The 26665-nt window shown below is 37.3% G+C and overlaps 1 protein-coding gene across 1 annotated transcript in view; it reads right to left on the bottom strand.

The window, feature by feature from the left end:
* The window catches only part of Lim1 (LIM homeobox 1), a 41632-nt gene extending 15035 nt beyond the window's left edge, over positions 1-26597 (bottom strand). Inside the window, exons 1-3 of the mRNA XM_018508842.1 lie at positions 26548-26597; positions 18936-19125; positions 837-1069 (exon numbers count right to left, since the gene is read on the bottom strand). Of these exons, the coding sequence (XP_018364344.1) occupies positions 837-1069; positions 18936-19108 (406 nt within the window). The 5' untranslated portion in view covers positions 19109-19125; positions 26548-26597. The remainder of the gene's footprint in view (positions 1-836; positions 1070-18935; positions 19126-26547) is intronic.
* Positions 26598-26665: the final 68 nt, after the last annotated feature.

The raw sequence follows: 26665 nt of genomic DNA on the forward strand, positions 1-26665 counted from the left end.
ATATATATTTCAAGTGATATTGTAAATGTAACAACTTGCCCTACAGTGAGATAAATTGTTACACTACAAAATTTACCTACTGATAGAAAATCTTAATTTTAGTATTTAAAGACATAGATACAAATCAGAAAAAATTGACTATCTAGATAAAGATATACTTGAAGCACAATGCATATTATAGGTATTCATTAATTTAAATGTATACATTAGAATGAAAAAAATTGCTAATCAAAAATTGTAACAACTTGCCCCGGTCTCCCCTACATTCGACTTAAAAAAATTAATTAAATGTATGAAATAGTTATCAAATTTTATACATGTAAGCTGAATATTTCTAAAATATCGCGATTATATTATCGAATATCAACGATTAAAAGCAACGCGAGATTAGTCACGATATCGATTCGTAATAGATAAGTATAGACAAACACGGAGACCATGTGGATTCTCAGGATATCGTTTAAATTTAAATCCCACGACGAATCGATCTGTAAACGGAGCGGACAGTGTACACAGACGAACTGTGATACTCCAAAGTGCCTCCTCTTCGTGGACTAACTTTACTTTCTCGATTCTGTTTGCTATTTCGATCGTAGAATTATTTATTAACTCCATCGTGGATAATAGAAGAATCTAATTATTTGACGTAGCTGCAATTTAATTTCCTGCACGAATTACACGCGAATTTATTATGCAAAAATTAACTTTGTTTCGTCGCTTTTTTGTCACAGGATTTAAACATGTATAAATAAGTGAGATAATGTGATCGTGTCGAGATAATATTGTTATACGAGATGACTGAAGATAATAACGAAAGGGGGGTAGTTTTGGCTCACCGTGATGACCGTGCACGTGATGCGTGTCCGGCAGCGGTTTGCCCGACAGGTAGTCTTGCTTGCAAACGAACTTGTTGTCGTCCAAGACGTAGAGCTCCTCGCCCGTGCTCATCTGCTTCCGACACACCAGGCAGGTGAAGCAATTCAGGTGGAAAACTTTGTCCCTTGCTTTCCTCACAAGGTCCTGCGGGTTTATCCCTTGGAGGCAACCGCCGCACTTGGTGCCGTATCGCCTAGAAGGGCATAATACAGATTTAGTGCTGGTGTACTGATGAAAGGACGGATAATGAGCGCGTGGGTGTCCAAAGTGTCGAAGAGCTTATTCCTGCGCCATAAAGAGATATAAATATCCATTAGAAAAAATGTATCTCGATTCCCTTAAAATCAAAATATAAAAAGTGACATTAACGATTCTATATTGAATAGCAAACTAAAACCGTGGGACTAAAACATCCTTTGTCCAGGTGTCAGCTGCGAGTTTACGTCACGGCGGAATTTTCGCGGGGGAGGAAAATTTCCGTATTTCTAAACTATAGCTAGACTACAGATAATCCTATTTAATTTTCCAATTTTTTTTCAGACCTTGTCGAAGTTTCAGCGAGGACGCCTAGCGAAATTGTTAAGAAAGGTTAGTATTAAACATAAAAGATACTGAGGGAAGTTAATCATAAGTCCTCCGATTTTGCGATTTTTCGCACTTTCTTTCTTTTTCGCGAAGACATATGCTCTATCCCGTGACGTTGTAATTTCGTTGTGGCGCGTTAACGCGAACCCCTAATCATTAAACCACAAGTATCGCCACGCAACGTGTTATTATCACACGTACGACGCGGCTGTCGATGATTTTTCCCAAAGGTGCCATGGATCATATTTCTCAGCTCGATAACAGACCTCTCACGGAAAATAGCGAGGCGCGATCTTTTTTAATCTGCAATTTACTCCGCGAAACTCCAAAGTGTTGTACACCGAAATTATTTGACGGCTGCAGGAAGAGTTGGCGCACGCCGCGCTCAATAAACGCCTTCGATTGCCCGAGTTGACTGTAGAGAACTCATAGAATGTGAAAGTTACAAGTTCTGTTTGTAACTCAGTCGGACCGCAAATGTCGATGAAAGAAATACAGTGCTTTTAAAGAGATGGCGGTTTAATGTTCCGATCCGGCATAAAAAGCCGAGGCCCTACCGTGTCGTAAAAACGCACCGCCGCTTCACCCGATATTTTTTTTCTTCCTCGCCGAATAGTTAAGCGCCTTGCTTTTTTCAGACGCTGTACCGATTTCTCGTTAAACATTCTTCTACTTCGTCGTTGCGTCATTGAAAACTAATCATACTAGTGCTGTCATAATAGTAAAAAAAGTAGTCTTTCAAAAAAATTGCAAAATTATGTTATAAATTGAGGAAACATATTGTAGAATTATAAAGATTGATTAAGAAAATTAAACTAATAAAGAAATCATAGAGATAAATTTTGAAAATTATAAAAATATTGAATTGTAGAATATTAAACAATATTTATGTCTATGCACGTGTGCAAAATAAAAATTAGTGAAATTACAAATTAAAATTAATAAAATTATATAATTATTAAAAATATAACTGTATATATATAAAATATTGAAATTGTAAGATTACAAGAAATAATAAAAAGAATAGAACGGATAGGAAGAATAGTCAGATTTTGCAACTTTTCTGGTTGACGCGTTTCTCAATCGAGCCGGAACAATCGTCAAGCCAATATAGGTATCTTTGTAACTGTATCATTATAGTGGCAGAAGCTACACTCTTCTAACTGGCAATCCGGATCGATCTAACTATAGCAATCACGCAATTAATTATAGCAATTAGCTGGAGCCCTTAGGGCTGGCGTGTTCCGAGGAGCGGACGTCTCAATCGATCCCCCTTCCTCATCCCGTCGTCGTTACGCCAACAATAAACAAGTTAAACGCGGATGGCAGATCGTCGGAGAGATCACGAAATCGGTCGCTTATTAGCAATTCGGTAGGGCGATACTTATCGACCTGCCTTTCGATACTTTGTAATCTATGCCATTAACAACATCAATCAAAGGCGTTGAGATTGAAAAGTATAAGAGTTAAAGCATTATTTTACGAATATAAAAATGCCGAAATCCTCTTCTCATTTTTTTATTCATCTGCTCACCTTTATTACTGCAGCAATTTACTTTTGATATTGCATGTGTTATGTGTTTATTTAACTATAAAAAATACATTTTTTTATTACTTGTGACTCTGATTTTAAACTCACAGTCTTTTAATTTAATTTAATGTCTACTCCACAATGGCTACTGAAATTTCAACGCTATTAATTGCTCACACAATCACTAGTTTACAAACGTTAAAGTGTATCTGAAAAAAAGGAAACAAGAGGACAAAATGTAAAACAAGTGCACGCGTATTAATTGCAATTTTTTAAAACTTGGATTTCTCATTCAGCAATGTTATTATCGCGCAATCGACCATAAAAAGTACGTACTACTCGTAAAGCACGTAGAAATAGGAGGCGTAACGCCGGGGAGCCGTGACCCGGACGCCGTTTAAGAGTCATTGTTAGCCTAATTGTTCTCGGTGTACCTGACTCGGTCGCGGCGCGTTCGCGTCTAGGCGCAGTGTGCATCGACGTTTGAGCGCACAATAAATCCCGTGGAATCTCCCTTTATTGACTGCTGCCGGGTGCCGTATCAAGCGACCCAATTCGCCGCGCTTTATTACCAAGTGGACGCGTGACGTCCGACGGGAATGCAAGTGCGGGACGTCTCGCGACGCGTCGCTGCGCCGTCGAGCGAAGAAAGAAAATAAAAAAGAGATGAAAACTGTCGCAAACCTACGGCGATGTTACATTTACACTACGTATTTACGTGCGGTGCCATTAATCGATATTAACTAATTCATGAATCGCGTGAATTATTAATACTCTGTAAACCCCCCCGTTAATTGTTAAGCGTTCCACGTACCTCTAATCCTCGAACGTATTGTTCATAATATTTTCGAACTCGTCCGAAAGTCACAATACACGTGTGATTTAAATTATCGTAACAAGGCCCAGTTTTTCATTTTCTGATGGATTTATGGTTAGATTCAATCTAATGGTAATGTAAAAATTATATTTTTCTATTATTAATCATTGAATTGATGGTTTTGTAGTGTAGAGAACTTTGGAAATTGCCACTATGAAACCATCAGTTTGGTAATAATAATTAAAAAACTGTGGCGACTCGCCACTAGAGGTCCACGGGACTCACTCGGTTCGCGTAAGCACCGCGCCAAATTCCATTTAAATAGAATATCATTCTGGATTCATTCCAGGCGTCTAAGGCAAGTCCCACACTACATCGCCTTACTGATGAGTCTAGTAGTGTGGGACCCAGGACGAAACGCTGCGGCCGATCACAAAGCTTCGAGTCAGGCCTCCTTAGTGGACATTTCCACAAAACATACATTTTTACACATTATCATTAGATTAAGTAAAATTAAGTCTAAACCATAAGTTAACCAGAAAATGAAAAACTAGATTTAATGTCTGTTTCTTCCAATGTAATTTAATCTCGGTTCAACTAATTCTTCATTTTTTTCAAATTCTAAGAATTAGATAAAGATGAAGAGTAAGTTGAACCGAGATTAAAGTTAATTTACATTGATAGAAACGAGCGTAAGAAGATTTTCATCTCGCATGGAATAAGAAAACGAATGTAACACGGATGAATAGAATAGGTAAAAATTTAATACGAATAAGGCGATAATTGCGTGTTTTTTTATTAAATATATGACTGCGATTTTATTGTTATAATTTATGTGTCCAATACGCGATTAATGTTATAATTATTGAAGATGGCCAGATGTTGGCCGAAACGTCTAATTTAAATTTGAATAATTTTAATATATTAAATATCACAAAAAACAACCTGTGCAGTGGTTTGATGCTCCTTCAAATTTATTATTATAAGCCACTTTCTTATTAATTATAAAAATTTAATAACTCATCATACACAGCGAGTTCTAATATACGATGCGAAAATCACATTTTGTGTGTGACATATTGAAAGTGCATCGAATAATTAATTTGCCTTTAATGGAAATTAAATATTTCAGCTAACAGAGGCGGGAATGCGCTATATGATGCAAACAACAAATTAAACTACGGTCGCTAAACGAGTTAATTATTAGAACATATTTTGTGAATTGTAATAACTAAATAATCGCCTTTCATCACGAGGATGTATCGTTCTTTTAAAATTCTTTTTTCGCGAGTTACGTTTGCCATTCTGATAAGTTTTTCTCAAGATTCATTTCGATATTAATTATCATCGCATTGCCGCATCTCGCGCAAATCCGTAATTCGACACTATCGCGATTTAACAGACGGATAGATCTCAAATACGCGTGAAGCCATTGATGGATCGGCAATTATTCATCGTGTTCGTCGCACCCAAGAACTTGACGCAACGCGTAGCTTCTTTCTCTAATCCGCTTCGCATACCGCGAGCGTTTCTGTGAGGTTTCCCACCGCAGCCTTTAAACCGCCTCTGAAATATTTTACGTCCCGCGGTTGACGTGCATTTCGCGAAAAGGAAGAATGAGAATGAAAAAGAAAGAGCGAGGGAAAGGGACAGAGAGATGGAGAAAGAGAGAAAGTCAAGCACGGAAAATGCGCCGTGTATCTCAAAGAGATACGGCTCTCTTTCTCTTGTTTAGGTGGAGCCCGGTTGCTCGCGCACGGCCGGTGAATATCAAAGGTTGCTGCACGTGTCTGCAGCAACATTGTGTTCGCGTATTGCGCCGCGACTTGCCTACGTCGGGACTTCATCGTCCATCGTGCTCGAGCGCTCCAACTCTCTCCTCTCGTAGGCAAGATGGATATCTCTCGTAAAAGTACGCATTGAACGCTGATCGAGATTACCTCTCACAAGGACGCATGTGTACAAATGGTACAAATAAATGTGGGAAAGCGTCGCTTTGATTAGCGCCTTAAGCTTCTTTATTTATAATCTAAAGAATATATTAATCATAAATGAAAAAGAAAATCATAGAGGGAAAAATGCTTCTTCTTTCTCTTTCTCTTATAAAGCAAGAAAAGAATTATTATTAAAAAATTGCGCCAAGCAGCTGTGAACAATAACAAAATGTAAAACAAAAAGCTGCAAGTGTGTTATCGGTGCACACGCTAATGTCTTACGATCTATTTTGCGGCGCAAATGCCTTATAACCCACATCCTTCTGCAGGAAACAGCGGTACGCAAAAAGTCGCTGATTATCGTCAGTGTTGCATAATACTTTTTCGCGGCGAACGTTTCGCGACCCGCATTTGCGTTTGGACCAGTCATCGCGATATCGAGTGAACGTCATTCATCAACATATAAATGCTATCATTCAATTAGAAATGCTAAGTACACTTTAAATACTTTTGGCGTCGATATTCTGACCGTGACAATTAGGAAATGTGAAACAATACCGCTGAAAATTCGAATATATGATATATCCAGCGTTGGTTCACATCATTGACACTGAATTTAAACGATCAAAACTCAGTTTTAAAGTTCCTCTTGTTTAAATTCCTATTTAAGCAAAGATTCTGCTTAAGGCTACTGACTGCTCACCGCAGTCATATTGAATCGTCAGAAACGAGAAATTTAAGACACGTTAATTTTTATTATATGCCATTTATAAATAAAGACAATTTGGATAAAACAAAATGATGAGATTGCTTTTAAACATTTGTAAAAATGGACGAAAACTATGCTTATCCTCCCCGACAGTCAGTAAATAATCGTAAAAAAAAGTGATAAAAAGCACATTAAGTGCTTTTATTCAATGCGCATGCGTAGCTTATTTTCATTACACGTACCTTTTATCACTTTTTACGATTATTTACTGACTGTCAGGGGGGATAAGCATAGTTTTCGTCCATTTTTACAAATGATTTAAATCAATCTCATCATTTTGTTTTATTGTTTTTATTTATAAATGGCAACGTAATAAAAATTAACGTGTCATTTCTCTGACGTCACGATTCAATATGATTGTGATGACTACTCAGCCTTAAAAAAGATTGTTTTAATTAGAGAGAAAAATCACGCGTTACAAAATAATAAATTATTATTACATCCATATCTCGCTGCAAACTTATTGGCGAATTCTTTCAGAAACTAACCTCGCGATCGATCGTGATCCGTCGATAGCGATCCCGTTCGGATCGATAACAAGAACAGGCAGTTTTCCACGGCAGAAGCCGAGGGAGTGCCCCTTATCGATCAACTCGGATGTCGGATCGCGTGATTGCGAGACGCCGCTTGGCGAGAGCGTCCTGTAATCAGCCGGACGCGGCGCGCTTTTTCTCGCCGAACTATCCATCAAGCTGTCCGAATTAACGCTCGCGGTCCGAACAACGAAACTATCATCGCGGAAGCTGCGCCGGAGGTGATCTCAGTGGTGCTTTCGACGGCGAGGATAATGATGAGGACGAGGACAATGACGACCATCATTACGTCCACAGCTCGGTCTAATTACAGAGATTATTTAATTGATCATAGTAATTAGTCGCGACCGTGCGGACTTCTGCAGGTGCAACTGCGTATGGCGCTGCACCCCGAAGGGGCATCTCTATATAATATACTGAATCTTTGTCTCCCTTCTTTCTTTTCTCTCTCAAGAGAAGACAGGTTCGTCTTCGTCGAGAAGAAGAAAAAAAAAGAGAGTTCCAGCAGAAGACAGGCCGTAAAAATCATTAATAGAAAGGCTTACGTGGTCCCACGCGTGTGTGTCGAGGGGAGGAACGAAACTCGGGGGTGGCAGCGGGACTAAGGGGGAAATCGGGAGGTTCCTTCTTTAAGAAGGAGAGCGTAAAGAGCCGCGTCTGGAATTCCGGCGTGGAGCAAGAAATATAGGACAGGCGGGCCCGAATGGGAAAAAAGAAAGGGGGTGGGCCCGGGGCGCGATTTGCCACGGACCCGAGAGAGAAAGAGAGAGAGAGAGAGAGAGAGAGAGAGAGAGAGAGAGAGAGAGAGAGAGAGAGAATACCGCGGACAGACGGACGAACGGTACGCGTCTCACGTTATGGACGATCCTGAGACGGCTGCTCGAGAAGGTCCCTTCTTGTTATTCGCTTCTTTTGCAACGAAGGAAATTATGTCGGTCGGAATCATGAACGTGGCGCAGCAGGTAACAATGGAGGCACTTGACTCTTAAAAACGAATATTAAAGAGTACCATTTAATTGACCAATAATTTTATAAAACATTAATTTCAGAGGGACTCTTTTATATAAATTCATTTGATCAAAATGACGTTTTATGTAGAGCTAGATAACAAAGTAATATACTAAATATAAATATTATCATGCCATGTCATTTATTATATAATTCGTTCTTGTAACTGAGAGCTTTTGATCAGTGATTATTGATTATTTTTATTTTCATGTTTTATTTTAGTATGACACCGACAGAGAGAGAGAGGGGAGAGAGAGAGAGAGAGAGAGAGAGAGAGAGAGAGACAAAGAGAATGAATGAAAACGATTTCTGTATTAATTATATATTTATTATTTGTATTATATATATTTTTAATATGTAGATACTATAGAAATATAATACTTTTCATTATTATATGCAAATACTCATTCACTCTTTCTCATAATCAGTTTACAATCTCTTAATCCTTAATTTAAAAAGGAACTTTTATACACTGAAACAAAATAGAAAATATTCTCTACTACGAAGGTCTAATTTAAAATCTCCAAGTATTTTAATTTTACAAAATTTACCAAGCAGAAGGATACATCATTTATGAACCAAACTGCTTGGTATCCTTAGCAAATCTCAATATCCAGAATATAATATGCCTTTCACGTCTTCCTAATTCCGTGTCTCTCTCAGTCTTCCTCTTTTTTCCGCACGATACAACAAAAGTACGAAGACTATAATATAAATTACGTCGTGAATAAGTCGGTTTAACTCTGACGATTCGAACGCAACGCGGAACCGAAAATAAACGGTGCGTAGCACACGCCGCGCCGCGACGACGCAACGCGGATAATCTTCTGCAAATACAAGAGCACGGAGAAATAAAAGCGCGTTCGCGGGCAGTGCATACATTACGCGGGACATTTCGCCGTGCAGCGCCGCGGGCGCCGATATTTCAAGATACAATATTTCTCGTTTTTCTTCCTTCCATTTTCTTTTTTCCCCTCGTTTTCCCTTTCTCTTCCCCCCTGTCACCCCTTTAATCTCCCTTCGCTATCTAACGTACGACAGCAGCGGGAAAGAGGGATCACCGGGGGGGACAGCGAGATATAAATTTGCTCGACAACGCGGAACAGACAAGTAACCCTTCCACGTGTAAAGTAAGATCCTTCCTTTCTCCCTTTTTCTTTTTCTTTCTTTCTTTCTTCCTCTCCTTTTCCCATAATTCTTATCACATTGCTCGATTTATAATTGGTACGTACTCTTCTCTTTCGACTATTTATTATTACAATACGTTCTTTAAATCTTTTTTTTTTTTTTTCGTTTAGCGGTATTAGTAGACCGTCACTGCGGTTTTCCACAAAGATCTCTGTACTTCTTACATTACGTAATTTAGATATGTATGAATCTTATTAACCTTTATCAAACTTCTTTCACGAACTCGTGCGTTGTCGCCTTGAGTCTAACTTTAAGACAAAGTCGTACGCTTGCAATTATATTAAGTTGTCAGCTACGTTGTACTTACTTAGAGCATAATCCTTCTTAACACGGATTTAATCCCGGGGTAAAATAAATCTCACTATCTATTTATGCTCATTATCTTAGATGCTTACGCTTAATTCACTCATTTAATCCGCTCATTATTACGTAATTTGTGATATTACGTAAATTGTAATTTTCAGAAAACAAAGTGAACAGACAATAACCCTGCAATGTTTTTAAATTTCATTAACTTTTAAGTTACACAATTGAATTTAATTTGAATTTAATTTCATGACATTACATTAAATTTAATGTAATTGTAACTAAAAAATATATTTATGTACATGTACATAAAATTTAATGTATTTTCCATGAAAATTTATGAAATTTAATGTACTTTTCATAAAATTTTATTGAAAGTACATTAAATTTCATAAATTTAATATACAGGTTCATTACATTTTAGTAAATACTGTAACTGAATTTTCAATTAAATCATTCATTACGTTTAATTTCGTTCATAACCACGAGTTTCATTTACATGTAAAGGAAGCTCGTGGTTACATTTCTAACAGTGTGGTAGAAATTTCATGCATTTTTTGAGCAGTTACTAAACAGTTACACCAACTTCTGTCTAGTAACTGAGAAGGAAAACTACTTAGGATCCCAATCAGGATGTAACTTTGTTTGCAGTTACTGCATACAAAAGTTGCGTAAAACCTGAATCCATTTACTGAATAGAAACACAACAAATAATGGATATTAAATTGATTAATAAGCAACCCAACTGCTCGTGAAATGGACAGAATAAAACTCTATCAAGTTCTTGTCCATTTCCTACTCGGTATTGGCACAATTAATGAGAATACAGTAATATTAGATATAGTAACTGGATAGGTGTCTAGGAAAACTGCATACATTTCTACCAGAGAAGCGAGAAAAAAATATTATTTTTCATTTGTTGTATCTAACATTTTTATATATACTATATCGTTTTCTGATGATTCTATAATTTAGAAGAAAAAAATTCTGAAATATTGAAAAAATTCGCACTTCTGTGTTGAAATCGTTAACAAATCAGCGCAATACTTTCTCCGTCTTCCGCCTCTAGCGATTTTCCACTAACGATCTAGCGTCTATATCCTCGCAACGCCGGAGATTATTCGCGGCACGAGCGGATTCTAATTAACTGCATCCAATTAGCGTGTGGCATTCTTCCGCGACGCGGCGTCTTCTTCTTCGAGAAGTGTTTCCCGTAATCGCGGCTACAGAGTTCAAGGTAATGATAACCGCCGCCGACACCTCTGCTTAATGCGATCGTAACTTACGGTTAAATTTTCGCCGGTTGAATCCGCGAGATAACTCGCGTACTTACTTATCGGGCGATCGTATCTCCTCCGGCGATCGCGTGGATATTAATCCGTGAGATATCGACGATTGCGTACGCGATCGCGCATATTTGCGTAAAAAAGGTTGAAAATAAAAAGAGATTACCCACTGTATAGATCTGATTTTTACAAATAAAAACGCTATCTTACTTCGGAAGATAATGTCATTCAGACGGGTTTGGAGAGTAGCTTTAATTCCTCCATAGCAAAAGTTGCAGAGGAATACATTTGCAATTGTGCGTTACAATTTCGAAAGAGGACGAAAAAGCTAAATTAAATGGTATCGCTTCATCAAATAAAATTATGTAAATAAATTAGCAATATTAATAAATATTAACCCTTACCGTATACTAATATGGGTAACTAGTGACCGATCGATTCCTGTTCGTGCAAGTTTCTTTGAGTTTTTCGGTAATTATAAATTATACTACATTTTATTATTTTCCAAAATAAAGAGTCAATATTTATTCTAGAAAGTTGAAAGTTGGTGAATTTTTAGAGATTTTTTGAATTATTTTGAAGAGGTGAAAAAACGAAAAGATTCTAGTGACCCTCGATAGTATGGATGAAACACCAAATTGTACATAGTACGGTAAGGGTCGATAAATTAAGAATTTATTTATATTTTGGATTAGCTCAAAATTAACACGAGTTCGAGATGAATGCAAAATTAATTCCTACTGAGGGCTAGAACATAATAGGAAGAATATAACAAATTACATTAGTTATACGCAGATTAGAGTCGAAAAATAAAACATTAACACGCGCGGGAGCGTCACTCATCTAATAGCATCCCTAAAATTCTCACCGGACGTAATTCGCGTTTTTCGTCTGTTTGCACGCATAAAAATGCCTCGCATTCATACATAATCTCTCCATGTCGCGGTACAGCGAAATGTGGCTCGTGTGTCTCGTTTTAACGGGGCGCGTAACGCGGTGAAAAAAAAAAGGGGGAAAGAAACGAGAGCCTCCGCATAAAATTCAAGAGGCGGAGGCGATAAAGGGTCGCCCTGAATTTAGGCCATTCCTCTTTCGTGCCTTCCCGCCTTCGTATAATCGCTTTTTCTTTTCTTCTCCTCTTCTCCTTTTTTTCTTCTCGATGTCGTCTACCGTCGCATCTCTCTTCGGTATATAATCGCGGTAACGGATTGCATTTAGCTTTATTATAGTCCTGTCAATTATATATCATTATTCCACCGTTTTTCAACCGGCTCGTTATCGGAGCATAGTAAATGGATTCAAATCGTTCCAGTACTCTCCTCTCTTCGATTCTACTATCTCTTTCTCTTTCTCTATCTTTACCATAACTTTGTTTCGCCGCATCGTCAAACCTGTTGTCTCCCGATGCGATTATATAGTATTACTTAAACGTTACTTTGGTTTAAGAATTCGTTACCGGAATATCTCGACTCTGGATTCAAGAGTCTTTCCTACGCTGCTTTTTCCTGCACCTCGTAAAAATGTGATTAGTACCATCAGACCAGTTGTCGCCAATGTGAGACGCTTTACAGCTACTAAAACCGCTATAAACTTTTCTAACTGGCTGTCTATTATCGGATTTAGTATTACATTAGTATCCCCGCAAAAAAAAAATCTAATGTCTTACTCTCTTTGTTACCGTGTAATTATTTAAATTACGCACTCTCTCAGTGGGACAATACTGAGAACAACTCAATCTTATTCGTACGCGTGATTAATCATACTCTCAGCTGTTTATAAATGAGCAAGAGAGCGATTCTTGTTAATCGCGAATAAAAAGGTCCGACGTGATGCAACAGTCGGTAGTTGGTAAAAACGTACACGGGCGAACACATATAAGCGATATACGCATCGCGATGCTATTGCCGGGCCTTCCTGGAAGGGAAACGGGGCCCTGAAGAGAGCTGCACCTTCCCTCCCTTCCTCTTCCCGCCGACGTTCACCAACCCTGCGACCCGCGCCAGCCCCGTCACGCCCAACAAACTTCTACGACTCGTAGCGGGCGTCACGCCGCATTTATAATGTTTCCACGTTTGAGTTTCGATGGGTCCACTCCCGCGGAGCCGAGACTGCCGAGAGTCGAGTAAAAGGACAATGGGTCTGCCACGTCGGCGCCCTTTGCCGTGAAAAGCCCCAGCGACGTGTGATCCTTCAATTATCCGACAAAATATCGATATCCGCGACCGTGATTTAATATTAACAAAAGCAAAAGAATTTGGAAGGGAATAATCTCGCAAAGAAAATATTAGAGGAATAAAGAAAAAGAGAGGTGGAGGATAGATTTGTGATCTTCGAGAGAGAGATTTTTATCCGTAAATTATTTCATTCCTAGAAATTTTTATCAATCATCTCGAAGTCAAATTCCTTACTTTATGCAAAAACAAAATTTCTTATAAATAAAAAAAATTAAAGTGAAAAGCATAATTGCTTTATAAATTGAGTATTGACGACTAATACAAGTTCGCGAATTAAGCGATAAGCTTTTTGTGTTTCTGATTCGTCACGAAATAATATTCGAGAAAAAAGGGCTCTTCGTCATCCTTGTTCTACTTGCATGCATTGCACTTTACTGCGCGTAACTATTGCGAAATCACGGCGATTCGCATGCGTGTCGTGATCGGCGAAAAAAAAAGGATTCGCAAGTCGTACCTCAAGTTACATCCTATCACATTATTTAGCACCCTCGTAAAACACTAATATCGCCTGTGTAATATTTCCATCGGTTACCGTCGTCGCCGTTACGTAAAGTAACTTCATGTCCCCGAGGCAAACTGGACCCGCGAGTACTTTTCATTCAATCGACAAGCACGCGTTGCTTCGTTAGTGGAAAAATAATGTTAATTGCGAGAGCGACGTCGCGCACAACGTAACATTGTTAGCACACAACGATTCATGTAACGATCAAGGCAATCATCGGCAACACGTCGACATGATGATACCGTAGACCGTCGGCAAATCAATGAATTATCAACGATGAGTTCGAGACTCTCGATTTATTTGATTATTTTGTCGCAATCGAGCTCGATAATATCTCATCTAAATCAGATTAATAATTAACAGTTATAGATTACATCAAGAGTTAATGTAGATAAGGAAACGCGCGATTTGATAGACATGTGATTAAAAAAAAGAGAAAGTATGGATAATTTCATGTATACTTTAACACATACCTGTAAGAAAGTTCTTCGCGTTAAAGGATTCATTAATCAAGAGGAATTAAGAGATAATAATACTGAAAATAATTCAAAATCCATAAAAATTGTTATCTGAACTTTGTGAATACATAATCAGGACATTCACATTGTCTTAAAAAGTTTTTTCTAATTAAGCAATTAAAAAGAATTATATTAATAAGACAAAAGGAATTAAAGTATATTGCCCTTTCAAAGAAATTATAATAGTTTACATCAAACATTGCAATTGTAACATTATCCTAAATAACAACAAATAATAATGTAATCTTCTTACGGACTCTCCCAAATTCAACAACAAAAAACTTCAACACCAGGGCGAATGAGAGTCAGCGTGGTAATTAATACGCAATCTTAATTCTTCAATCCAAAAATTGAATCTATATTCCAAAAATAGATACGTTTCAGTTCACTTTGGAACCATCTTCAGCCAAACAAATTTAAAATATCAATCCCTTCGTGTCAAGGAAAAATCACCATCAGATTAGCAGATTTGATGTTCTAATCTATTCAAAGCATTAAAATTATCTTATAAATATTTCTATTGAACAAGTTTCAAATTACCAATAAAACTGGTGACTCACCCCAAGACATAGAAAGAATTCGTCTCAACATTGGATCAACTAATTACCATTAATGTTCACTAAAAAGTATCAAGTTAAAAAACGCATGTTGATCGCAGCTCGAAATTATCCTAAATAATTCGATGATCTGGGAAGTACCGTTAACGAAGCACAGCGATAAATCTACGAAATCTGAGGAAGAGGCTGAAAATCCAATACGAATAGCGTAATTTAGAACTTTCATAAATAGTCAAGACCGACTTGCCGAGTGCCACAGGTAGAAATCGATAACGTCCGTGGAGCAGCGCCGTCTTGCGCAACCCGTCGTCGGCCATTGAATTATTCATTCATTAATTTTCGGTAGCTGTCCGCGCCAGAGAATCAGCGAGTGAACGAGCGAACGACACTCGCCTGTCTCCTCTTCGTACAGAGTCACGAACCGTTTGTCGGCCGCACACGGATGACACAGTGCGGAGCCTGCCGGTAATGTTTTCATCAGCATTTCGGGAATGGCGGACCGTATTTTAAGGTAATAATTTTCGCCGCGGTCGATGGCCCGGTCCTCCGCGCGGCGCGACGCGGCGCGGCGTCGAAACGGGGACATCGGCCCTTTTGATCGTGCTCGAAGGGGCCCGTCGAGGGCCACGCCACGGGGCCATTATCGACCTTTAAGGACCTTGCTGCGACTCGTGGAGACCGGTCACCATAACCGCACGTATAACCGCTCGCTACACCGGGAGGAGGACCTCCCGGAGGTGTTATAGGAGTCCCCGAGCGCGGTCGAATGTATTTTTCCGTCGACGTTACCGTCCTTGGACGTTACGTCCCGCTCTTACACCTCAACGGTGTTTATTAAATAAGCCCGACTCGTCATCTCGGATTTGATCATCCCGTCCGAATTAGAATCTCATTGCGGAGATAAGGACAGAAAGACGGAGAAGATCCTGTTGAAATTTCAATATATTAGACATTTCCGCGTATTAAAACGAATATCTGCCTCTGTTTTAAGGCAATTTCAACCAAATTTCAATTAACTTATCAAGCAATGTTTACGATAATTATTAATATGGATAGAATTAATTTTTTTGTTGTTTAATATATGAAAGAGACGATTGGATTAGAAACAACGAATTGTACAGAGTTAGGAATTTTAGTAATTAATCGTCGACTAAATTAATCGAAGGTTAGTCAAAATTACAGTCTTTATAGTTGAATATTGTGACCATCGCATCGGTTTAATGATGCCTCTACATATTACATTAGTTTCTACATTATATTGCGCAGTTTAATAACTACAGTTTAATAACGTTTAATTCGCGTTTAATTAATCTATCACTCGATTATCCGATTCTAATTGAACAAATCGCGCAGTTTCCATCGCGATCGCGCGTTGACGAGCGGAAAGACGCAGGAATCGCGCGTCCTGCAATCGCGACGCTTTTTTTCTATCGCGTCGATTGGCTGATGAATTTTTCATCGGGTCGGAAGATGCAAAGTAGCTGCCTCGTAAAGTATACAACACGTTCGTTATACATTCGTATACGCTCGTCGTATATACGTATCAGAGGCGCTCCTCCTCCACCGACCCCCGGACCATATATATATACCGTGTTACGGCGCGATTCCCGCCGGTCACAAAGGGGATCGTTCATCACTTCCAGAAGTCACGAAAGAAGCGAGTACCTCTTCCTCTTCGCGGGACCGTGTCCGGGAACGCGGCGATTTTGTTTGCAAACGATCTGCGCGGCTTGGCTACCGCAGAAAACTGTCGCCGCGAAATTGAATTCGCCACAGCGCGGTGCGGCGAACTCGCCATTTTTCGCCTTGACTAATCGATACGGTGATATCATAGTTCGCCACCCACGTGGAACGGCAAGGACCGTAGGATGCGACAGATCTATGGCGGCGTGGCGTCGCGAATAATGAAGACCGGTTGCGGAGATGTCGATTTTTTTTTAGAGTTATAAGCGACTGAGAAATCTATAATTATATTTTGCTACGATCTACCGTAAGATAATTTGCGTAGCGCTGTTTTAATCGGTTTAAATTAAAGTTTAAATTGAGCCTTAAACACAAATTATGGTGTTAATAACGACAACATTAATGATGCTATTAATAATGACATTGATAATAATTTACAATCGAATACGAAATACACATAATAAAGAACAGTGATCATTCCTGACAGTGTTACGATGCGCGTTACGAATGTGTCATTTATTTTATCAATTTATATAAAATTAGAAATGTACGAAAGAAAGAATTTTTGAAAGAAATATCCACAAATGTTACGGAATTGCTTGCGATATATCGAGTTATTATTCTTTCGCTAATTTTACAGCGCGAGATAGGCGCAGGAATGAAGTAACTGCCGAAAACGACGTTGAAAGCAATTTGCTCTACGGGTGTCTGAATTAATCACTATGCTGCCGAGCCGTTTAAATCGCTTCTATGCGCGACGATCATTAATTCAAATCACTAGGTTGAACTACTTTTCCTTCCGGTGAACTTCCGACAACACGAGAGAAGCTTAAGAACCTCCCGAATGTGATTCGACTTCTAACTTAAAGCAAGCTGTTGGTAATCCGCATTTCGAAAATTCCCTCGTGCTCGCGTTTTCGACGAATCGTGTCGCATGTAAAATTCACCGGAGACTCGTTGACGGGCACTCATGTTTTTCTGAGATACGCAAAAACTAAAACACGCGTCATGCAGCAAGTTTACAAGTTTCCGATGCTCACTTATACACAACAGCACTATTTGTGCATCGTCGGACAAAAATAGTCTATTTTTAACCTGGCGTTAGTAAAATAATGTTTATTAAAACCTAGCTAATTTAAGAACTGAAATCAATGGAAAATTTTTAGAATACTTTAAACTAAGTTTGGTCCTCGGACTAAATTATATCAATAAAGTTGCTGTGATTCAAAAGTTATCAAAACAATTTTTTTTTTATTATAATAACAAAACAATTGTGAAAATAATACTATGTTTATAATACCTGAGGTTTGTCATTCCTCGCCTTAGTAACGCTGGGTTAAGATCAGGCCGAGCGAAACGGCGCCCGCGTTGTTCGACAAAAAAAAAACGCCAAGGTCTAATACTTTGTGAGAGATCCCTTTTTCTCAAATCGCCGATCCGTTGCTCAATCACGCAAAAACACTGATCTTTCTCGTGTGATTCGTCGTCGATAGATCATAAACGGGAAGACGACTAAATCATCGGAAAAGGTGCCGAAGGTATTCACCGCTCAATAACGTGAACTTTCATGATTCGAGAGAGCCAATAAAAAAAGACGTGGGGAAATTTGAAATTTTTATCATTGTATCATAAATATTTATATATTATGTATGCTATGCATTTGATTATTGAGCTACAAATAAATTGGCGTTTTTAAGATATATTTCTGATCGTAGCAGTGGCATAGTGAAAAGATAGTCGCGTATAGTCGATCTATATTCGTTCTATATCAACGCATGTATATTCATCGATGCATATGTATGATGCAGATTGTGAACGTGAGTTCTAATTATATGTGGGGTATTAATACTTCCTCAGTAATAATAATTGTCTATTTATGCGGTAATGATTAATTAATTCCTAATAAATATCATTTATTCAGATTATTTTACAAGGAGTGTCGGTGTTTCGCAAATTTAAATGAGCATGTTCTTTAAATATAAAGATAACTCTATTAAGTGTCAATTAATTTTTTCTTCGCATAATGTTAACAATCTTCATTTATCTACATTAAGTATACTTTATCATGTTGCTATTTTAACTTTAAAAGTGAAACAAATTTTTTAAAAACGTAATTTTCAAGTTATTACCATGAATGAACTAAGCAAACATTGCTCCCTATCCAAAGTGAACTAACTTAATTTCATAAAAAAAAGTTGTCACAACTCAAAAGGGACGGTTTTAAAAAAAAAATCATCATAATTATCATAATTAAAAAGATATTTTTTAAGGATTATGAAACAAAAATGACAAAAATAATATTTGATCATACTAAGAATATAGATATTTTTTTTGCCGATACTATTTGATTAGTCAATAATTTTTTGTTAAATTGAAAAATAATTTTCCCCTCTTGTAGAAAATTTAATTTTAAGTGAAATAATAGAGCGATATATGAATAAATAATTTTATTAGAAAATTTGATGAATGTATTTAATTTGATAATTCCGATTATTAAGAATTTTTACTCTTTCTAAAGATAACTATAATTCTATGTATTAGCGACAAGTCAGCAGGATCTTTCCATGTGAGAATTGGAAACACACGCACACACAGCATACGTACGTACCTGAAGAAGTCGTTTCTGCAGAAGAGCTTCGCCTCCCTGGAGAAGCACTTGTCCTGCAACGCGGCTCTGCAGTCGAAACAGCGTACGCACTCGACGTGCCATGCACGGTCCAAAACGTTCAGCAGGTACTGATCCATTATCGGTTTCTCGCATCCTGCACATGACAGGAGCATCGCCAGACCGCGTCTCCCTGTAGAAATTAAAAGAGAACATATTACGCACCTCCGTCACTTCGGCCTCGAGATCTTACGACATGACGTTCAGCCCCGCCGTACAAGCTCGTTCGATATCGCCCTCTTTTTAAACTACCTACACCTTTTTTCTCTCTTTCTTTTTTTCCCTCGCCTTTCATGGATGAAACGCGCAAATCTTTTTGCGCTCCATCAAACGACTCGATCTGATACATCCAATTCGAAAATTTCAATTGAAATTTGATGAAATATTAACGCACGGTTATTAATGCATGCGCAGCGGACACAAACGTTATGTCATTGGTTCCGGGCAAAGCTTAAATTAATATTGGTTCTGCACGCAATGCTGAACATTTCGCTGTAAATATGCGCTACGCATTCCGCGTAACGCAACGCCGGCTTTACGCGATTTAATGTAATCGCGGATGCATCGCTGAGATTCAAATCGCCGAGCGTTTCAATTTATACTCGAGAATATTCTCTTTCCTTTCCGTTTCAAATAATACAGTGCTGCTGTAATCTAGTGTTGAAAGAATGAAATATTGTTAGCGATCGTAATATTAAATACTTCTTTCGCGATACGCGTATTTATTTATAAATACAAATTTCCAGCTTGTTCGAAACGCCCATCGAATAATTATCACAATGGAAACTCGATCGGAATTACGCGCAAAATTATCTGCAATGAGTCGAATTAAAATCACATGCAGATACGCAAAGTAAGCGCGCGTGGCGATGATTTGTTATAAAGAAAAAGGGAGGAAAAATGGCTTATTAATCGCATTGGGAGCATCGATCGAAATGTTTGGAAGCCTTTCGAGCGTGGCGCGCGTTTTATTTAGAAAGAAGATTAAGCGCTTTCATTGTAAGAGCGCGCGTGCATAACGAGGCGTGCATTGTGCTGGGCTTTTTTGTATATTCGACGGTTAAATCACCGTACGATCTGGTTGACACAACTGGACTGGTGTAAAAATACAACAATGCGACATAATCGCCGTACTAATCACGTAGAGCAGCAACTAATCCGATCCGTGGAAAAAAATCTTGTTTTTACGAGCTGATAAGATTGATAATGAAAATCGCGTGTTCGTTTCAAACTTCGCGAATTTTGTAATGAATCTGAAGCGGAGATTCCTTGAAGGAATCTTGACAGCATATCGCGCACTCTTTGCAAATTACATTAATCCTAAGTCTTACATTATTCTTCTCTCTTTTCGACGCTACCGAGAATTAAATGCAATTATGTTTTTTATCCGCAATCAGAATGTAAATCAAATATGTAATTTTTGAACAAAGAAAATATGCAATTTTTAAACAAAGGAAAAGATAGGTTTGGAAATTGCAGATGTTTGTGCGATAATAATTTAAATATGTAGTTTGTAAAACTACAACTACTTGCAAACAACAGAATGTTTAAATCGTTTCTTAATCTAGTAAACTTTGCGAAACGTAACCATAAATTTTTGAATCTGGATAATCACAGTTACAATTATCATGTAAATAGCAACATTCGCTATTGCAATATGAGTCTAATTTTTGTATCCAAAATTTAGATCTTTATAAAAACAATATTATTTTTATTATATGTAAATCGACATATGTTATATTTGTCCAAAAATGAAAGATAAATGAGAAAATTAAATTAAATTATATATATAAAATGTTGGTTTTTACAAGACATAATCTCACTTTATAAATATATTTGATTTAAATATTAAGCTTGTAAAATATATTTTTAGTTCAGTTACTGATAAATCGACAATAATTGAAAATTAAATAATCGACAATGGCCATCAATAAAAAAGTTCAATAAACAAGAATTTCGTTAAACAAGTCTTTAAATTCATCAAGGGAGAACGCATATTTTCTGTTGCACAATTCTGTATATACATTATTCATTGTTAATATAACAGTAACGATTAAACATATCAAAAATTACCGAGCGCTAACTGAGATTTCAATTACTACCACGCATCGCTCAGTAATTTAAGCACAGCAATTTGAACAATGTCAAATATCGCAGTTAAAATGTTTGCGTTACAAATGGTCAGCTGAAATTTCACCATTTTTCGGACTACAATTGCCTAGCTAATGACGTTCTCTTTAATTCGTAAGAAAGAAGATGTGGGAGGGGAAGGAGGAAAAATTTCGAACATCGCAACGGGGTACCGCAACCATAAATCTCGCGGCACTTAAACAAAAAGCTGCGGATTATTGCATCGATGAATTTAACGATCGGGCTTCGGCATTTATAGTTGCGCAATCTTTCATCTGGCTAATTTCGCGGTCGCTTTTTCGCGCGTCTTTCGCGACCGGGCCCTACAGCGAATAATTATAATTCATCGTTAATTAACATTCGCGAACAAGGCTGCTCTTTCGCCCTTTGCTCTCTTTCTCCCTTTCTCTCTCTCTTTCTCTAAATTTTTTCTCTTTTTTCTTCTTTCGCTCTGCCATTATTCCTTTTCCTTTTCTTCCCTCCGTTCACCCTCTCGCCGTTTTTATCGCCATCATTGAGACCCACGGAATTCACCCTCCTCTTCCTTTTTTTCCGCGGTTTCCGCCAATGGGCGGAGTCCCTCTGCCTGGCTGGCAGGGTTGTCAACCTAGCAACCCTCCTCCCACCCTTAAGATCTGACCTTGCGCATCTCATCCCTCTCGTGGAAGGGCGAGAAAGGCGAGGGTAGTAGAACGGCATCGACGCGTCCGTGAACGTTTGCAAGTTAACTTCAAAATCGTAAACTGTTCCACGTAATCGACTAGCATGCGCCCCGCTGCTAGTCCAAGCTACTTGACTTAATACAATAAAACCGACTCACCCGGTAGCATAAATTTTAACATTAACAAAAAAAGTTTCAAATCACTCACATATTTAACTGACAAATAATTTCATCATTATTGCTTTTGAAATGTCTTCTTTTCAAATTATTTCATATCAAAAATCCAAATCAATTACGAATTTTAGTAAAGAACACAAAACACGGGCTACACAAAATAAAAACTATTAAAATATCTTGATTAACATTATTTACAGAAATAACTTTACTGCGTATTCTTATATATACTTTAAATACTTTATAATATTCTAATACTTTATATACTTTATAATATTCTTTATACTTTATAATATTATATACTTTATAATATTCTTAATACTTTTTATAAAATAATTCATTCTATTCATTATATATGTAATCAGTATAAATATGAAATTTTAAACATTATATTATCAGTGGACATATATGACAGAGAAAATCGAGCTAGTGAATTTGACAATCAATTGTGCATAACGATTACATGAAATTCTAATATAGCGATTAAAGTTAAAATACGTTTCCAAATTAATGACTTATATTTAACATAAAGTTAGAGTTGATTTTTTAATTCATTATGATAATTATAACTATTTAAAGCTATTTTTACAAAAATAAATTACGGTCGTACGTACAAGCAGTAAATTATCTAATCGCGAAATCAATAACATAAATTAAGGTAACACGTTTAGGAACTAATCTCGCGTATAAATATCACGTAGAATTCCGATATTATCGCGTAACGACTTAAATGCTTGAATAACGGTCTTAAGGAATATAAGACAGATACATAGGGTGTTCACGTATCAATGTCGATTAAAGTAAATTGCTCAAACGATGTTATCCTCGATACAGGCATTAGAAAATACTTAAAATAATCCTCAATAATTTTCCTTTGATATGAAATGTTTTGAATTTCACGGAAATATGTGAGTTTACACCAAAAAATTTTTAAACACTAATAATCATAAAATTCTTTTCTCATTCTTACATTACTTCGAATATAAAAGTTTTTTCAGTTTTATCAAAATATTTAATCCTCCCGTCATCTAAGTATCGAAATGTTCGGATACTTATGCGGTCGCCTATCCCAGTTAGAGAAAACTAATCACTCACGATTTAAAACTTTGTGTATGATTTCTTTCAGTAGGAAAAAGTAGAGAGACAGGAAACCGTAGAAAGACCTAGTTAGTTGAATCGCATAAACCAGATTAGGATTAGCGGGACGTGAGACGAAAATCCTGTTGATCCAGCAACATCGGATTGCTTAATCCGATTTTTTCCGGCTGGACGTCATTGCTCATGTCATGCCGAATCTTGTTTTGTTTCGTCAGAGGAGACTTTATCAAAATGCCTTTATCATAAATGCCACAGCAATGACGAGAGAATAACAATGAAGAATAATGATGGAAAAAACCTGAAATCTTTAATATAATATAAACAGCTATCTTACATTAGAAAAACATTTTAAAAATTCTACTAAAAAAGACAGTTTATATCATTTATGTGAATATAAAATATAAAATAATAAAACTCAATATATTAAACAATATGATAGTCTAATGTTAATGAAAAGGATAACAAAAGGATTTTTAACTCGTAGAGGAATTCCCAGTTCTATTTATGTCTATGTAATTCTCTCACGTGCACTTAAAGATAAAATCTCTGGTGCGCTCTGACATAAACATAAATCAAATCTTCCGACTTTGGTCGACAGTATAATTTTTAACTGTTTTATCAGATCCGAAACTAACACTGAAGCACAGCCAGAAATCCGCAAATATACTTTCCAATGTAATTATGTTCGATACTCGCCTGTGTAAACCTATATTTATTTCTATATATAACATATACAAACATACACATACATAGTATATATTAAATAAAAAAAATATAGAAGTATGTATGTATATACATATATATATGTATACAAGAGCAACCCCACTCTCGTACATTTTGACATGCGCGTTTTCACCCCTGGACTTCGCAGTTGACGCGGAGGGGATGAAGCAGGAGAACGAATTTCAGCGAATTACCTTAATCAGTCTAAGATCGCCTACGTCAGGTGCACCTAGACCCGGCAAACTACCATCGCGATGAAAATTACTATTTTCCGAGAGCCACGCCAACGGCGAATCGATTTGCCGACTTTGGTGAATCGGAGAGACCGGTGGAAAAAAGAAAGAAAAAAAGAAAAAGAAATGGAGCACTTGAAAAATCTCAAGAAGATAGGACTTTAAAAGTTATCTCGTTAATTGTGTTTAATTACATGAGGCTAATTTCGAGAACATGCAAATTTTTTTGTGATCCATAATAAGAGACATATATTCTCGATGATTGTAAACTGAGTAATTTATACTTTTTCCCGTTTTTAAACAATGAATTAATTCGAATAAACTAATTAGTAGTGTTAAGAATTTATGCAATCCTATAAAAAATAATATACTTTGAAAAGAATTCTGGAAATATATAAGAAAATGGCGTAAACTTTATTTATATATAAAAAAATCATAAATTTAAACTTAATATTTTTAAATTTATTAACGGATAAATGCAATTTTTGTCAGCACTTTGCCTATGGTTGTATATATTCGTGTTTCTCATAAATTATTTTAAGATACATAAAAAAATAAATGATAATGAAGAAAATATCAATTTTTTGTGGAAACTTTTGTTAATTACAGAAGAAAAAATAATCAAATATTTTGTATAATTATACTCAATATCGTCTATTACGAAATATTCTTATATTTCAAATTGTAACTATGAATAATGTGTGATTGTCAAAATTTGTTACGAAAAATAATTAATCAAACTCATTTTTCGTCTTTCATGCAACAGCTTTGAACTAATTATGTCTGATCACACTTACTTTTACTACTAGATTATCCGAGTAATCCAAGCGGCTATTTAAAAATATAAATAAAACTTTGCGTGTCACATAAAATTATGCTCGCTTGCACATGTGACAGACCTCGCCAAGGCAGGATTTAAATACATTAACATACCTTAAAAAGTTTCCAGCCTCCCCCTATACCTTACGAATAACTTCGGCCAAGTCTATCGCGGCGTAAGCGTGTAAAGACACTTCCCCACGTCATTTCGACCCGCGCAATTGCGACGTAGCGAGTGGAAAAAAAGTGCGTCGCTCCTTCGATCGCAGCATAGATTTGCATGCATAACGCGGGATTGCATTCTCTATTGAGCGGTTCATTGACTCGTGATCTATTCGTGCGTGCAGCTTCTCACGCGTGACGTTTCTTTTGCAGAGAAAGAGAGAGAGAGAGAGAGAGAGATTCACGCCCTTCGCGAGATTGATCGAAATGGCACGGCGCTCCCGCGAACGCGGCAACGCGCGAAAATAAGCGGAAAAATCGTCCGCAAAAGTTTCGCATACAGCAACAGGTACTTTGGAGCAACGCCGCCTTACCAAGAACTCTCGTGAAGAAATCGACGATTTGCACAAAAAGACTAGTCTTAAACTATATTAATAGAGCACTGTGATTCTAAAAAATACAGTCAAACTTCTTGTTGAATCAAATAAAAAAATATTTCAACTTATAAATTTTAAAATATTAATATCCAAATGTAATGCGAGTTTTAAGTTGTATCTATGATAATTCAAAGTACACAGAAATATCATGAAAAATATAAGCAAATGTAGAGGATTAAATTAATGAAGCATAATAATAAGAAACGATATGTCACTCTTAATTAGTGTTGATTCCTTTCTTTTTTGAGGGAAAAATCTTGGAGACTCTCGGATCAATTGTCAACCCAGATGTTACGCGTTCCAAAGATACTTCGGCGTCAACAAGGTTGATCCCGTCTCACGCGTCGCGCGTATCTTGCACGGTTCTCTGGTACATTAGGCATGACATTGGTCCGACGTTACGCTATAGGGGATACGTTACTTCAGAATCCATCCTATTTTACGCAAGATGCGCTCTATTCGAATAAAAAGGTTGCGCGGCACGCCTGCATAAAATAACTATCGGAAATGCGATAAAATGAAATGCGAATTTCAAAAATGAATTTCACTCACGTTTTATATGCCTTACTCATTTTAGAACGCTTAACACGGTCTCTCATATAAAATTACAACAGATTTAGAGAATATATAAATATATGCCAAACGTTTGTCTAAAATATTCAACGAGAGAACACACCGTCGCACGAGTTTCCAACTGCCATATACCGGAAACTCTCTCGTGATTAATTTTAATTATATAATAAATATTTTAATAATTGACATTTCTAGAATGTGTTTTTGTAGATCCTAAGATCAACAACTATCTATTTTTTTTACAACAGAAAATCAGAGCATTTGGGACATTCCGTCGATACATAATCACGACGGGCAATTGTATGTCCAAAATTTTTCATAATATTTCAGAGCCGCGGCATATTCTCACGCGGTAATATATCATTAGCAACAGTGCGTCACTTACTCGCGAATAACTGACTTTGAAATCGAACTCCGATTTTAATTTCGCGTCAGAGCAACATGCGCGTTCTACGTACGTGAGTGACGTCGCGCGCGATGAGGACCATTTGCGGGGCCCGACGGTATAACGACTACTAGGTAAAGGACGTTCGCATGTTTCTTACCTATGTTACAAGCCTGGGTGACGGGCAGGGGTGCGCAGCAACGCCCGCCAAGGGCCGTGACCCTTATCCGGGGGGTACCAACCCCCCCGGGGCCCCCTCCCCCGCCCCCGGCGCCCCC

The sequence above is a fragment of the Trachymyrmex cornetzi genome, unplaced genomic scaffold (genome assembly GCF_001594075.2).
Source record: "Trachymyrmex cornetzi isolate Tcor2-1 unplaced genomic scaffold, Tcor1.1 scaffold272, whole genome shotgun sequence".
In the NCBI taxonomy this organism is placed as follows: Eukaryota; Metazoa; Arthropoda; class Insecta; order Hymenoptera; family Formicidae; genus Trachymyrmex; species Trachymyrmex cornetzi.